Genomic DNA, 16947 nt, shown 5'->3' on the forward strand with positions numbered 1-16947 from the left:
GACGTGTCGACAAAACGTATGAGCAGCCGCGGAACTGTCTGGTGTTTAGAGTGCTTGACATAGCTTTGATGCTTGGCGTTTCCAAAATTGATATACACCACAAATACTACTTATTAGCGAATATGGCAAACAGGAAAATCGTTTAAATTTTTAAAAGAAAGGTAAGTTTCACAAAATTTCAAAAACCGCCAATAGTTTCATTTTTCCAGAAGGTCACCATCCCATCCAGAATGTATGACGATATAATTTACGTGTTGAAGAACACGAATTTGTGTAAATCCCACAAACTCTGGCTACTATCTACTGTCGACAATCAGTAGAAAATATACATATGAATATATAAAGAGCCGAAAATACTGAGATCAGCACTTACTGCTACCTGGGGTCAAATCGCTTCCAAGATGGCACTATATGACAATTTAAAACGTGGAAACGAAATTTTACAATTACCTGTCATTTTGTTCTCTCCATTATGTGTATTGTATATTATCTATATATTGTACAATATTTACAGATGAATATTTGCGTGTGGGACTAAATACAGTAAACACTTTTGACTTTGACTGATCAACATCGTTCCCACTGGCTACACTGGTGTCCCATGTTGTGCTAGAGGGCACAATCAGAGAAAGAAAAGGCAAATAAAAGCAAGTCTATTCTGACGCAGCCTGTGGTCATCCAAGACAATGTCCTACATGAGGACAGGTAGACTACTGTGTTCCCATTGTGAAGCACCTCATGTTATGTGTATTGTTTCAAAGTATTTAGAGATTACTAAACGAGAAACCAATTATCAATATCAATAATTGTGTGCAAAACTAGGGCTGGTACAGGTTTGAACCCAAGTACACAACATTCGCCAAAACGGTCCGACAACTTCGTACTATTCGTGCGCTTTTCAAAACGTGAAAGACGTAATTTGTGAACTTTGGTCCCAATGCACTGTATGCTTTGGGCACAAATACCGATACTGAAAAGAGCAAGCATGCAGTAACCAAAAACCAACCACGAATATGCCAGGACTTACCCATGCACAACCAGACAGGGCGATCGGTATGGCCAGCGGCCGAAGACATTCTGGAGGGGACGTGTGTTGGCATCATTGATTGACCAGGATGGTCTCACTGGCTATTGGTGACATGTCCCCTGACCCCTGCCTCATTATGGTACTCTTCATGCACTTTTTGAATGAACTCTCATTTGTGTAGGCTACATGTGTTGGTGTAAGTACTGTTACACTGCATGGGGACCGTGAAGATCTTCAGTAATCCATGTTTGTCGTAACATGCCACTCACGGGATAGGATGGTCAGGCTCATATCCCAATTGCGTAGATCGGTGCTCACTATGCCGTTCACTGGATTGTCTGGTCCAGACTCTAATATTTACAGACCGTCTTCATATAGCTGGGTTATTGTTGAGTACGGTCGTAATTATTATTTTGGAGCTTGACGACAGTAAAAGTGCGTGAAAAACGTTATAAGAAATATTGACTTACTCTCACGAGCAAAGTAAAAAAGAAATAATAATACCGAAAGATAACAACATGGAGAAAAAAGGAACGTACATGTTTTTATTGTGTTACAAAGCGGCATATGACCTCACGGTAACCATGATGCTGAACAACGCCAGATATGCCACCTGGCATGTTACCATTGCAGAACCAGACGGAGTAGTCAGGTGTCGTGCTGGAGTCGTGATTGGTATAGCATTCGAGGTCACGTTCAGGGAAAGAACACCTTGCTTTGTATGGTCAAATGTCCAATCTATGTATCGCCACTCCTCGTCGACAGAGTAAAAGAACTCAAGGCGTTCACCAGGAACGCCGACCAGGGTTACAGACACGGCATCGGCAGTGACATTAATGCTCTTCACACGTTTTGGCGACACAGGCACGTGCTTCCACAATTCTCCAAGGATGATGACCTCGGTTTTCTTGGCACTGCAAGGGTCAAGGACGACACTATATGATTCAGCATCAAACTGACTTTTCAGCTAATAAAGTATAGTAAAAGGTATATTTCACTGGTATATGATAATGTTGTGTATTGGGAAAATACTGTGAAGACACCTGTTACCATTGGTCTTCAAGGACCCATACTTTTTGTAAGAGTCAACTAACCGAATCAGCTGGTCAGCCTTCGCTGACACGTGTAGTCACCGTATTGTGTGGTCCAGACTCGATTATTTACAGACTGTCATCACATATTGCTCAGTTGGGCGTTAAACGAAAAACATCACACTATGTCAAAACCGTTATCTAAACTAGGGTCTCTTTATGGTCTTTTCAAAGCATGACTTTGGAACAGTTTTACCACACACACAGTGCCTTGTTGATGCATGTCATCGTATGCGTAGATCAATTCTCATAACATAAATCACTGTTTGGTCCAGACAAGATGGTCATCCTAGCTAGTAAGTTGTGTTATGTGTAAGAATCAATGAATTAAGGCGCTTTCTTTCAGTCACAGTATGATACAATGTAAATATCTCACCCGACAGTTATGACTGGTGAGGTGTAGAAATTGGTGTAAAACGGGGGTAAATATGAACAGCAGAGGAAGAGTTTGAACCCTTTGTGGACGTTGATGAGGACTTGAGGAACCCTAAGGTTGTACAACTTGCTGTCTGGAAACTGAAACAATTAATGTTGTGGTTAAGGAATTCCAAAAAAGGATTCTTGAGTGAGCTTGGATTTACGCCACTTTTAGCAATGGTCGAGCTATATCATGACGTGGGACACAAGAAATGGCATTAAGACATAGTCTCCAGTTTGAAATATCAGTGAATGCGACCGTATGCCACAAACAATACATTTATATTCAGAATATTTGGTCCATTTCGAACACTGAAACTAAACCGAAACCTAAAGTCTATAAACGACTGTGGTTGATGAGAGTGACCTATTACTGCATAGGGGTACATCAGTAATCAGGCACCTGTTCGCCACACTTTGAGATATTTGAAATACAGCTTCTCTCAAGATATATTTCTGGATTTCAGTGAGACAAAAGGTGTATACTCTTCCAGAAGACAAAGAAATGCGACATGTTCTTTTGGAGTATTTACTGAGTGCATATAACTGATTTCAAGATGACGTCATTGCACAAGTACAGTGAAACAATCGCTTTACAAATTTCCGAAACATGATTATCGAGAAAGTGAAACTACAGAGGCCTGTTAAAGCTATTTAGCCAGAGTAAAATGACAGTAGTATCTGGTGTGACCACATGAGCGTCAATAACAACTTGGAAGCGGTGACCCACAGAAGAAAGATGCCGAATGGTGGGAATGTTTTGATACTTTTTCTTAAGTGCTGTGTGCAGTTCGTTCTTGTACTGTTTGAGGTCGCGGATTTCGCTGGCGCAAGCTTCGATCAGGAGTGTCCCATAGACGTTTAATGGGAGACAAATCGTATGATCGAGAAGGCCAAGGTAATACCTGGACATTGCTTTGCAGAACGGAGTGAGGTCGAGAATGGTCATGCTCCAAGATCAACCACTGACACTGATAATGGGAACGACGCGACGTTGAACTGGTCTTCTGACAAACAATTTGACTTCCCATAGCCAAGTGCGCACTGTCTGGTCGGAGATTCGGAGATTGTAGGAATTTGGATTGTTGTGGATAATGCGACCGTGGTGTTTGAACGAAGATGTCTCAACTGCATGTAGTGATCTTAGGGTGCGGTGGTAACTCTAGGTCGACCTCACTCATTAATACTCCCAGTATTGTTGTCACGGGTCCATAGGTGTGGACACGCTGAAGTTCCATGCCAATTCTTGCCGTCCTTGTAAGCGGACGATGGCGTCGTGTCGTTGAACTTCGGTATTTTCATTCCCTTGTCGTCTACAGTGGCTTAAAGTAATCCATGTGAAGAACCATGGCTGTGGTCTTTCAAAACCTACAGTCATAGACTTCAGGTCAAGGTGATACATAATTTCATGATGCGCGTGGCGTGCGATTCACTACAGACGTGAGTGTAACGTTACGTTTTTTTTCAACGTTTCTTTTTTCAAACGTTTTGACGTCGGCAACCATTGCCAAATATTTTTGAGATTCAGCATGGACTGGTTTGTATCAAATATTTTCTTAAAATTCAAATTGTCCTACGTCAAGTTTCATTTTTGTTTTGAAGAGTATACATCCGATCAGAGACAATATCAAACAATGAAACGTTCTTAATCTGTTACTGTGAATGTGATAACGTCAGGGGGAAAGAAAATGAGTATTACATCCGGTCCGAACTGATCCGATATTGTCATTGTGTAGTTGTGACGGCCTTCCAGGGAAGCGAAGACGATTCCAAATGTGTATTTGCCGATCACGCTGTAGGTCGTCCAGACCTCCCCCTTGGGTCCGGTGCTGGTATTGAAGGCCCCCTGTGGGTGGACACACATACACTGCATGATACATGTTTAATCATGTACACGGAATAGGCAAACATAATTACTTAATAACAGGCCTTCACCTAGCTCTAATCGCCGAGATGTATGATGATAATTAAGGTAGTTACCAAAGTTCCCCACTAAAGGTTATCCTCTTAAGAGTCTATAATGGTGGGTTCGAATCCCGATTCGACCCGTTTATATTTAAAGGTCTTTTAGTATCAAGACCAAGTGCTATTATGTCAGGGTCAGCACGATTAAATCTGTCCCTGGTCTGTCAGCACGATTAAATCTGTCCCTGGTCTGTCAGCACGATTAAATCTGTCCCTGGTCTGTCAGCACGATTAAATCTAGGTATGGTCTGTCAGTGCTATCAAATCCGGGCCTGTTGGCGCCAGTACGTCGGGGTCTGCCAGCACTATTAAACCTGCGTCTGGTCTGTCAGCACTATCAAATCTGGATCTGGTCTGTCAACAGTATTAAGTCCAGGTATGTTAGCGCCATTACGTCGGGGTCAATCAGCACTGTTTAGTCCAGGGCCTAGATGTTTTAACTCTCTTAGCGCTAAGATAGGCTAGGTAATGTTAATTGATGACACGTACGACTATCTTAGCGCTAAGAGAGCTACGAAAATCTAGGCCCCGGTGTGATAGCGCCAATGCGTCGGTTCTGAAAGTGCCAATATAATAAGATCAGTCAGCACCATGTTCATAGAACACAAACCTGCGTCATTTTGTGTCCTGCGCGATATTCACCAGACCCTAACATGACAGCAATACCGTTTGAAGCGGCGTTCAAAGTTCGTTGATACCCATGCCCGGCCACTTTGATCGTTGTTCAAACTATATGACGGATGGTGCACTCTACTCGCTAGTATGTACACACCTACGTCACACATTGCTCAGTGGCAGTAAACAGTTAACACACAACGAATACAGTGTGATGCCTACCTCCATGATCTGAGCATCTATGGCCGTGGCTGGTTTTGATGGACCAAGAATCAGACCATCAGCGTTGCAGCAGCTGGTCAAAAACAACGGGGAAAATGACCACTATAGAAATACAAGTGTACATAGCGAGGTTGTTTTACCAAAATTCTTGAAAAGCATTCACAAGTTGGTAAACACATAAAGGTATTAAGTATTTAACAAGTTAACATATTTATTACTCCCAGCCTTAATGTTACTGGGTGGCGACGGGTCACCTTAAAGCGTTTCGTCACGCTGATGACACAGGTTGCCTTCATCGTATGAGCATTTAGCCGATTTCTTGAGTCCAGAGCCGTGATATTGCTAGAATATTTCTAAAAGAAATATACTCTCTTACTAATATTGCTGGACAAGTACTATTGCTAACACTAATACTTCAATACAGTCTTGTTTAAGATATCATGCCACGTTTGCATTGTTTCAGCATTATCACGGCATGGAACACCAGAAAAGGCCTTTACATACTGTACCCATTTTTGGAATAGAAGCCGGTCCTTTGGCGTGACGAGCGGCCGCTTTCACCGGTTATCCTTCCGTCCCCAGATACTACGACAATGTTGTAAGGTTTGAATGTTCTATTCCATTTATAACAGCAAGGCGCTTTACCTTTACACACAGCCGCCATATAGCCGGAATAGTGGTGAGTGCGGCGTAAGACTAAACTAAACTCACTCACTCACTCACTCACTCATTACCTTCTGGGTGCGTTGTAGTCCGACATGTTGATCTTGTCTCCCAGTCCGACACCCCCTGTACTCAATGTGGCCACGATAGACTCCAGCTTCATGCGTGTATCTTCAAGAAGCCACGTCACATCATAGTTAGCAATATACAATATTGCTTTGGGATATATGTTTGGAATAGTGAGGGGATGCTGCATTACATGGGGATTTTGTTATGTTCAACGAGACTGCGTGATCCAGCTCTGCGAAGATACATTGTTTCGAAAGAAAAGCAACACCGATGTTTGGTGGTTGATGAAATGACCGAAATAGTTTCATGGTGATGGAGCTGATATGGCGTTTGTGTGATTACGTTTGCCAGCTCCGTATACTGCTTTGTTCAGACCAATGCATGTTCGTATCGTACACTTAAACGAGATCGACTGAATGTATCTCTTTCTTCACAAAAATACATGATGTTTAAGGATATCAAACGTTCAAAGGCAACTCGAATCTGGTTACCTCTTGGAAAGACGAGTACTCAGAATTAGTCCAAATTCTACCCTTACCAGATGAGTTCGTAAAGGCATCGAATGTTGTGATGAAGCTGTCCTTGAAAGGTGCAAGTCCAAGAGCATTTGCAAATATCGAGGTTATTCCTATCTTCCACTGATCCTTGCTCTTCCCAAAATCCTGACTGACTCTCGCCTGGAACAAACATTAAAATGTCAGTCAAAGTCACATGACTTTATAGCGTAAGTCTTTTTCAGAGCTGCGTCGGATATCTGTGCTAGGATCTCAGATTCAAAAACAACCTGTATATACACTAGTATATTCCAGTGTTAAGCAATTGGAGACGGCGACTACCAGCAGGTCTTTTCTCCTCATCTTCAGCGGACACCCCATGACATAACTGAAATACTGTTTCAAGCAACATTGAAAACCAGCTCACTCACTCTACACATGTCATCAAGATTAATGAAAATATGCAGTGTCTATAAATGAATGATATGCCACAGACATGTCCATGCCGTTTCTCAGGAAATGTTTACATCACGACCGCTCTATGTTACGACAGCCAATATTACGATAGTCTAAAGTACTGTAATATGTTAGTTACGACCAGCTTAACGATGCATTTTTGGAATAGGACTCTGGAACATATATTCATCAACACATAACTTAGGCTTAATTATTGTCAAGCGTGTCTGAAACAGAACCCGATACAGTGGTCGGCATCGAAGCCGACCGGATCCGACTGTTGTCAGTACACACCTGGGTGACAGCGGGTATTTCCAGAGACTGTAGAGCGTGCCTGGGGAGGGCTCCGCTGTACTGAATAGTAATGCCATTCCTCTGAGCAGCCAGACCCATGTCCATCAACCACTGTCTGCCCAGTGTCAGGTTTGTCTGGAACTCGTTGATCAACAGCGCTTGTTCTTTCATCCGGTCCTGAAAACAGACCAGATTTGACCACCCCTCATGAATCTAAGCTTGTAATCCATACAGAAAGGCATATGTGTCAAACGTGGAACAAAGGAGGTAATCAAACGGCCATCTAATATTCAAAGATAAAATGGTGAGAGACGCTGGAGTAAAGGTTAGAGACCTGTACAGTCAATGACGTTCGGATGAACGTTCCGTTGTCTCGAAGCGAAAGCTTGGTTCCTGCGCATCCTTCTGTAAGTACCATTTGGCGGTTGCGTGGTACACCGGATGACACGATGTGGTCACTTTGCATAACGGCTTGTGTATGCGTATCTTTAGTATTTTGGGGACATCACCGCTCACAGCTTTCAGAGCCCCTAAAGGTCATTTTAGAACTTTCGCGCCCACATAAGACCACATACTGTACTTTCTATATACTGGATATTCTGGGAAGGTAAGGTAACATTGGATACTTTGACTCCTTACTACATATGAGGATAAAATTTTGTTCCTTCGGAGTGCCCCGGACCTATGTTCTACGCTCGATAAGGTTTCTGTGAACACGATAACCCTGCTCTTGGATTTCACAAACGTGGTAAACCTCAATTACTCTGGGATTTCCTCCATCATACAACTAGCTTTGATGCAAATTGAGCCTTGAGACTTGTAGAAACATACTCTTCAGTATATGGGGCCTTGGAGTAGCCTAGTTGTTAAAGCGTTCACTCGTCGCGCAGAAGATTTAGGTTCGATTCCAATGTGGTTACAATGTGTGAAGTCCATTCCTGGTGTCCACCGCTGATATTGCTAGAATATCGCAAAAAGCATCGTAAAACCCAACTCACTCACTCTTTAATATATGCAACGTGATGCCATAAAGAATATGTACCTGTTGGTATACTTTCAGACCCCAGTCCTTGGCTTTAGAGAAGAGGTAATCCCAAAAGTCCTGAAATTCCAATAACAGTCATGATTCCCTGGCTTGAAAACTTACATAAATAAAGCACAATTGTGACACCACACGTGTGTGTTTAACCGCCATAAAACAACGTAGGTGACATTACTTATGATGTCCAATAATTAATTACGGGTATTATTATCCAGTCGAGGATGACTACTGGAATATTCCTAAAAGTGATGTAAAACTCACTCACTCACAAGTCATACCTCATGTTTTAGGATATGAAGGTATGTTGAGGGATTTATTTTCAGAATCATCCATCTTACATAAACTAAAGAACATACTGATCTTTTGAACGCATTATTGAAACTTTCTATCCAGATTAACAGTTGGGACTTACGCCTCCAAGGGGAATAGCAGAAGAACCGCTAATCAAGAAGGAGAAATTGCCGCCATTTTGTTCTGCATATGACGTTTCGTTTGACCTGTAAAATTACCGCAGCTTACGTCAGTATAAAATACAACAATAAAAAGTGATAGTTCATATCTATTTCATACGTTCCCAGTGAAAATCAAGAAAGTATTCACTGACAAAAACATTTATACTCGTGAGAACAAATATGTCTTGAATTACTGCAAAATCAATTAAAAAAACCCCTTAAGCTTATTTATCAAAGCACTAGCTATCTGTCCATGCGGTTAGACATTAATGTTGTATCTCTTTACTACTTACCAAAACCCGTTCTGAAGAACAATGGCTAATCCTGTTTTATCGTGCAGAAACCTACAAAAGGTAAGTGTGTATCAATGAATGTTTACAAACAGTGGCAGTTCGTTACTGTCTTTAGATAACAGGTCAAGACCGAGTGGACCCGAAATTGCAAGTTTGTCCTATAATTATGTCTGTTCATAATATAACCTCACATTGACCATATACGCTTGCTATGAAGGCAATTGTATACTAATTTTCCTGTCCGAACTATCTGTCAACTTCTGGTCTGAATAGTCTTGGCTTACCGCACGCACGCACGCACGCACGCACGCACGCACTTACACACATCACATACAGATGTACGCGCGCGAGCACGCGCGAGCACATGCACGACTATGTCTATAGACATTTTTACGAACTTACATATCAACTTGAAAACTTAATGCATTTCAAGACTCTGGAAATGGCTGAAGTTTCTCAAACATTGCTACAACAGTATGGCATTTCATCAGATGCTACCTACGTGAGACCGTCAGGTATTGTGTCGTTCCGCGGTGTCAGCGAGATCGTGCCTTTGTTGTCGTCGCGCTCATAGAGCCAATCATCCAGCTGTATATATCTGAAACATTTAGTGACATCTGACAGTTGGGGGTGAGATCAAACAGGTCTTGGGCAAGATTTTTGGACCGTATGCTGGCACACTGACGAACCGCACTTCTGATTAACACTGGGGAAAGGTCCGGTTACACTGACTGGAAGCGACCAGTACTTGTATCCCTTTAACGTGTCAGGCTGAGAAACATCAAGTGCCATTATTTACTGGAGGGTCGAACGATTGACCTCAGGGTTTTACCTTGACCAACACAATTATGGGTGCTCGGACCACCCACTTACTAATTTCAAAGGTCCTGTGAAGTGATGAAATGATGTAGTCTGTACTGTAAGGTTTCTTGATTACTTTAATTACAAGAGCTGTGTATTTCTTGTCAGGCATTTGAACAGTGAATGTTATTGTGCGTCCAACAGGACACAATATATATTTTTCTGTGTCCATTCTATACCTTTGTGTGAACTGGACACACATTTCGGTGTAAAAGACTGTGGTCTTTGGGCAGAAGCTCTATCTACGTCACACAAGGTGCACAACTCGCTTATAGGGAGGAAGCCATCGAAATAGATGCCACAAAACAAGGCGAGTGCCGATAATACTTAATAGTGACCACAAGGTTATAAAAGCATCGCCGTACATTTGGCACCAATAGTGATATTCATTACACAATGCCATTTAGAAAGCGGTCACATGTAACACATGTAAAACTTCTAGTGCTCTTTTTTGGTTGTGTCCCATCCTGGATTCGAACCCACAGCTTTAGAGTCAGGTAATACCTGGTATTACAAAGAAGATGGTTGAAAATGATTAATGCCAAATGACCCTAACGATGAGCTGTACGCCATTTACAACCATACTATTGATGGTTTCAATCATGTTTGTAGAATTATTACAAGACTAGATTAATTTGTTATCAAAACACAGTTGCAGGGGTGGTTGTGGTCATGTAATCTAAAAGTGTTGAGTTATAACATACTTGTAGGGTACTTTCTTAACTTCCAGGCTTTCCTTCAGCTCCAGTATTGTGTCTTCATAGTCCTTGCCTTCCTCAGGAGCATCGTAATATGCCGTGCCTGTATCAATGCAGTACATTTGCTGTAAGTGCGGTAGAAAGGGAGACAACTGTAAACACAGGCACGGACGCAAGCCCGACACGTACTTTACAAGAAAGAGAAATCCTCTTGAATGTTATATTGTGACTAAAATGAAACAAAGAAAAAAAGAGTAATCAGTCGATGTTGCTGAATGTGTGAACATGGATATTTTACATTATGTGAACAGGGGTATTTTTACATCATGTGAACATGGGTATTTTGCATTATGTGAACAGGGGTATTTTTACATCATGTGAACAGGGGTATTTTTACATCATGTGAACAGGGGTATTTTCACATTATGTGTGCGAGAAATAAGGATTCTAATTCCCACATGACTACAAATATTTACTCTTTACGTTCGCGTCGTTACGCCAACTGTTTGTTGACGTCAGCGATATTGTCATCAGTGATGGTGTCATCAGACACAATATCCCTGTGTATACCTTACGCCGACTGTTTGTTGACGTCAGTGATATTGTCATCAGACACAATATCCCTGTGTATACCTTACACCGACTGTTTGTTGACGTCAGTGATATTGTCATCAGACCCAATATTCCTGTGTATACCTTACGCTGACTGTTTGTTGACGTTTGTGATATTGTCATCAGACACAATATCCCTGTGTATACCTTCATTCATTCCCTCCCCTATATTTATTCATCTGTGAACTTTATATTTGGCTCATTTACTCAGATTGAGTTTTTCGAAATATTCAATGATTGGACGCTGGGCTGAACTGTCCGGGCTGTTTTATTGTCGATGTGGAGAAACCCTGGTCATGTTGATATGGTCACTCACCTTCGTCTGTCCAGTACCCCAGGTGGTTAAGGGTGAAGTCACTTTTTCTCATGTCAGTTTTTCCATACCACTTCCTCATCAGTTGGCCCCAGCCTTCAAACGCCTTCAAATAATTATATCAGTTTATAAGGTAAATATATGTCCTACTGTCATTAAAAGAATCACACCAAAGGCTTCTCAGATTGTGGACAAATGTGTGATGAAGAAACCTTTATGCATTTATAGCGTAAATGGTAAAAACTCATAACCGACTAAATAAATACATGTCTACATTTTCAAACGAAGAGTCAGTAGAAAACCTGTAAAGATGTACTAGGCAACGTCAAAAAAATATATATAAGAAACGTTGCTGAACACGAGCTGTATAGCTTATGTAACACACACATGCTTACATTGTTTATTCCTTCGCTGTAATACATAATTGTCTGGTATTCAAACCCAGCAGGGATGAAGTCAACAGTTCCCATGATGCCCCAGTGAAGACTTCCCTGGTAGAACGCTCTGTTATCCAGCCATGTTGACGCGGACATAAATTGGTTGAAAGGGGAGATAACTAACGCACTTCCGGTGGGACTGAACATGCAGATTGGTCCCCCTTCATATCCATCACGAATATCTATACCGGTACCATTTAGATTCGAAGGATCGTACCTGAATAGTAAAAAGCCTCGGAATATATCATAACGCATTTACACTGAGCAAAGGTTTAAATTCTGTTTTTGCTAAATCACTAGAATGGCTCCAGTCCTGAAACATCATTTGGGAGCATGTCGGGTAATAGGTGTCATGTGCAACAGAGTGTGCCACGACGTGATATAACTGAAATAGTACTTTAAACGGTTGTAAACCAATCCCACTCGTGCAAACTATATCAAACACCTGTACAGTCCGAGAAAATGTGACGGAATTATATAAATTGAATTGGTTCCCTAAAGATTATGAGTGAGTGAGTTTGGTTTCACGCCGCTGCTTCGGCCGATCTGAATAGCATTTAGGTTATATATCATGACGGGTTCATATCCAAGCTAAAGTCTACCATTGTAGAAACATGGGCGTAAGATATCAATTGATAGTTCATGACGATCAACTATCAAGTCATGGCAAATGGCACATATATAATTATACAAACGTTTTTTTATATGTACTTAGTCATTGTCTTCGCTTCGTCTCCAAGCCAGCTTCCTCCAAAGGAGAGATAACCAACGTTTGCAACTGATGGAAAGACGTAATCGAAGTTTGGGAATCCTCCAATAATAGACACATCTTGTGGTGCCCTTGTTCCTGGTGTGTCCTTCAAGAATTTCTAAAAATAGAAATAGTATTCGTGTCAGTTTAGATGCACCATCCAGGACTTCATTTGATGACTGGTACGAAAACACGTTGTATGTGTTCAAATCGTATCAGGCATATACTTGCGGACAAAACTGTCATTGTCATGTCAGCACATACAGACTTAGAGATGAGTGTTACGCCGGGTTCACTTATAACAGAATACTATAACAGTGTGTCAAAGGAAGTAAAACTGCTCATGATGGCATGAAAACATACAACTGCTTTGAATGCAGGGACGGATACAGAGTTTCGAGAAAGGGAGTTCACACTATTGAAAAGGTGGGGTACACACTTCATTTTCAATGGTCATTTAACAAATTTTCAGGACAAATGAGGGGCGGGGATGCAATCTCCTGCACCCCCTTCCTGATCCTCCTATGGAATATAGGATACTAAATATACTTACTGTCAGATGAAAAAACCTACAGAATACTTACCTTACTTAACAGCACAGCCGGTATATGAATACTTCCTGTGCTAAGAACACATAAAGTATGTTTACCTGACCGAATAGCACAGCCTGCACACCCCCTTCGACGTAACTCTTGATTGACAGTTGTATAGGGAAGTCATTTGCATAATAATTGTATGTGATTCTTTTCCAGAACCCTATCGAGTCCTTTCCTTGGTCATTTTCAAAGTTTCTTAATGTGAAGTTTCCAACTTGGCCAAAAGATCCATCAGTGGTGTACTTGTCCCCATTCACAAAGAAGAACGCTTGTGACCCCCTGATCCACCAGGTGTCGTTCACATAGACGTTGTAGTAGCCCGTTGCCGATGTCTCCACACGTAATCCTTCGCCGCTAGCTGAAGGAAAGATAATCGTATTTGATTACACGAAGCTATTCAAAAAGTGGTCATCGTATTTGGTAATGTTTGTCTGATAACACTGTTTTCAGCATGACAACAATTACCACTCTGTAATGGTACGAGGACAACCAGTCAGCCAATCCACAATCTGACCAACCGATCGTCGTCATAGTCAACTCACAGGTTAGAGCGGTTTGACGCCCCTTTTCGCAAAAGGTAGCTGGGGACAGCAGAAATGAATTTCAGTTGCTATAATCCCCATGACAATCGAACCCAGACTTTCGGTATATTAAGCGAACGTATTGACCGCGAGGCACCTCCAGCGTCCATAGCACTTACGTATTCTTAGTGAGGCACTTTATGACGGTATTTGTGAGGCACACACCATGCGTTCGGGAACGATGCATACACGGTGTGTACGATGCATGGTATGATGTCTTCGTATTAAAGTTTTAAAGCCAACTGTTCCAGGTTTCATGAAACCATCTGAAGCATTGTCTCTGATGTGTGTGACGACACATGTAGATAGCTACACAACCCGTGAAGATCCTGGTTAGAAATGATATTCAGTAAGCCATGCTTGTCGTAAGAGGCGACTAACGGCATCGGGTGGTCAAGCTCGCTGACTTGGTTGACACGTCATCGGTTCCCAGTTGCAAAAATAAGAACGTTATTCGCCAAAGTTATCCTCCACTGGTTGAGAAAGAACACGTAATGCATCATGTGGTCAGGTGCGGTCGTAACCAGGTCCTTGCTCACTGCATCAGTCACTGGATTGTCTGGCCCAGGCGCCATTAAAAACAGAAAGTCCTCTCATAGCTGGACAACTGTTTAGTGTGGCGTTGATATGCTATACAAAGATACGGTACGCCATATCTTTTAACATGCTAGACATACATCTTACAATAGCGGTTCTAAACATCATGCATGTAAATCTTAAAATTGAGTCATATGGAATTTACTCATATATTTCTAACATTTGACACTTTATATCATTATCATCATTATTCATGATGACATTATTCATGATGACATTATTCATGATGATATGAACGATGATTCCTTGTCTTGTCAATTTGAGTATGAATTTATGAGAGTAATGGTGTCAAAGCAATTTTACCTGCCCTTCCCGCGCTCTGAGTGAACGCACACATCATGTATCAACAAATAATTACTTACCACTGTCATACAATGTCACAAGAATCAAAAAGAGTGTTAACTTGATCATCCTGTAAATATTAGACAGCGGCTTTGTGGCCACAACTGTCTCTATCAGTGTTGTGAGATGAAAAGGAAACCAGCTGATGTCTCATGTCACAAACGCAGCTCGGTGTGACCCTTGTCCTGTGATATTAGCATACGTGTTTGAGATTGCAAAATAGGTCCAAACAAGTGAGTCCTCGATAGGATTTGATAAGGAGTGATAATGCTGAAGTGTCATAGTTGTCAGTCTAGTGCATGTGGGCGAGATAATGAATAATGTCAACAACAATGATATGTAATTGTCATAACACATCTTCACTATAGTGAAATATGTATAAAGTCTTCATTATAAGACATCAAATAGGATTCAGAAACACTCTTATTAGAAAACATCAAATATATTGTATTGTTAATAGAGGAACAAAGATTTTAATTAAGCAGCAATATGTTTTCTGATTATTGCAACTAACTTTAAAAATAAAACAGGTGTCAGTTTTTTAATGTTCGTCACACATTATACACTGTTTAAAACACAGTGTGTAAACACTTGTCGAAGCGCAGCTCCAAAACGCACCACATAGTGTGTAGTATCGAATATAGAATGTCTTGGGTGGGGGTGTAAACACACATAATCTTTGAACAGCACTAATTAATAGGCAGTCACTTGACTGACTCATGATCGCTGACGAACACTTAATCAGGTGTACCGAGACCCCACTTTTTGACGGTCCATACTCTCACTTGCATCCCTGAACAGGTGTAATATTGCTGAAGCGACACTGCTCTAATGTGTTGAGGCATGCTTGGTCTGCTTTGTTGTGAAGTGAGTTAATATATTTCGAGGCATCGAGATATCCTCCCATCTTTCAGACATCCCAATAGTCAGGTTAAAAAACTGGCTGAGCGCAAAGCTAATCACCTGCCCGTTACCTCTTAATGACATATAAACAAAGCTACGACATTGTAAAAGCCATACATAACCTCAACCAATGTTATTGAATATAGCATCGATATATATAGCCATAAAATGAGGAGTGTTTGTGAAAGAAAAAATCGAAAACGTACAGTAGTAATATACAATAACGATTTGTTATAATGTTATAATAACTGAAATATCACCTTATGTATAACTATATATCCCTTGCTGTTGGAAACAATTTAAATGGGTAAGTTTATTCCATGGTGTACCTGTATGCAGAGTAATCTGGGGACTTTTAGACTTGAATTCACTCGTTTAGTGCCAAACATGAACAATGGAACCTCTTCAAAGAATGTAATATACTGAAAGATGTGTTATTTTTGCATCGTCAAATTCGACTTACTGGAGCTTGCGAGAATATCATTCGTCATGATTTTGGATGTTTTGGGGTCTTTTTTTAACAGTATTTGGAATATGTAAAGTTCTCCATTGACTGACATGCTGGAATGGGCAAACCTTTCTTGGTTTTGGTTTTGTTTTTGTTTTTTAATTCACCTTTTTAGGTCCAGAAACATGACGTCAAATAACAGTCAAATATGACGATGCACCTGTATATAGAGTTTGGCAAACATATTATAACAAATGGCATTGTAGGAAAACGGGGCGGTTCTTCCTTAGTATTAATCGCCGATACTCATCGTTTACACCTATAAACACTGATACCGACATGCCCATTGACTCCTTTCTTCATTGTATAGGCCTTATTTCAAGGATTAGACTCGCCTGTTTGATTAGAGTAGAAGCATTGGACAGTGACAACATGACATACGCACTTTTCATTGATGTGCTCTCGTGTTTGTTCAGCTAAATGTTTGACTGGCCATTGCATGTGATAGCTGCCAATGGTGATTCAGTAACGGTTTCCACTAACCCTTTCTTATCATTGCTTATTGGACACTCATTAAACACATGGTGTACATTGTACACGTAGACCACAGAAACAGACATGCGATGGTGACATGTTTACTTTCACTTTGTGGCTCGGCTACCAGATTAAACCCTCGTAATATGTATTTCACAAATTGCATGCTCAATG

General features: G+C 41.1%; 1 protein-coding gene across 1 annotated transcript; it reads right to left on the minus strand.

Annotated features, from left to right (window-relative positions):
- Positions 1-1542: 1542 nt before the first annotated feature.
- Positions 1543-15102, minus strand: LOC137272236 (uncharacterized). Its single transcript, XM_067804596.1, has 17 exons — positions 14909-15102; positions 13422-13726; positions 12733-12890; positions 11980-12238; positions 11588-11690; positions 10666-10762; positions 9603-9698; positions 9101-9151; positions 8768-8852; positions 8356-8415; positions 7314-7490; positions 6608-6746; positions 6072-6171; positions 5338-5410; positions 4235-4381; positions 2495-2634; positions 1543-1941 (listed from the first exon to the last, which is right to left on the minus strand). The coding sequence occupies exons 1-17, from the start codon at positions 14955-14957 to the stop codon at positions 1581-1583; spliced, it is 2400 nt and encodes a 799-aa protein (XP_067660697.1). The 5' UTR covers positions 14958-15102; the 3' UTR covers positions 1543-1580.
- Positions 15103-16947: the final 1845 nt, after the last annotated feature.

Source organism: Haliotis asinina, chromosome 2, assembly GCF_037392515.1.
Source record: "Haliotis asinina isolate JCU_RB_2024 chromosome 2, JCU_Hal_asi_v2, whole genome shotgun sequence".
NCBI lineage: Eukaryota > Metazoa > Mollusca > Gastropoda > Lepetellida > Haliotidae > Haliotis > Haliotis asinina.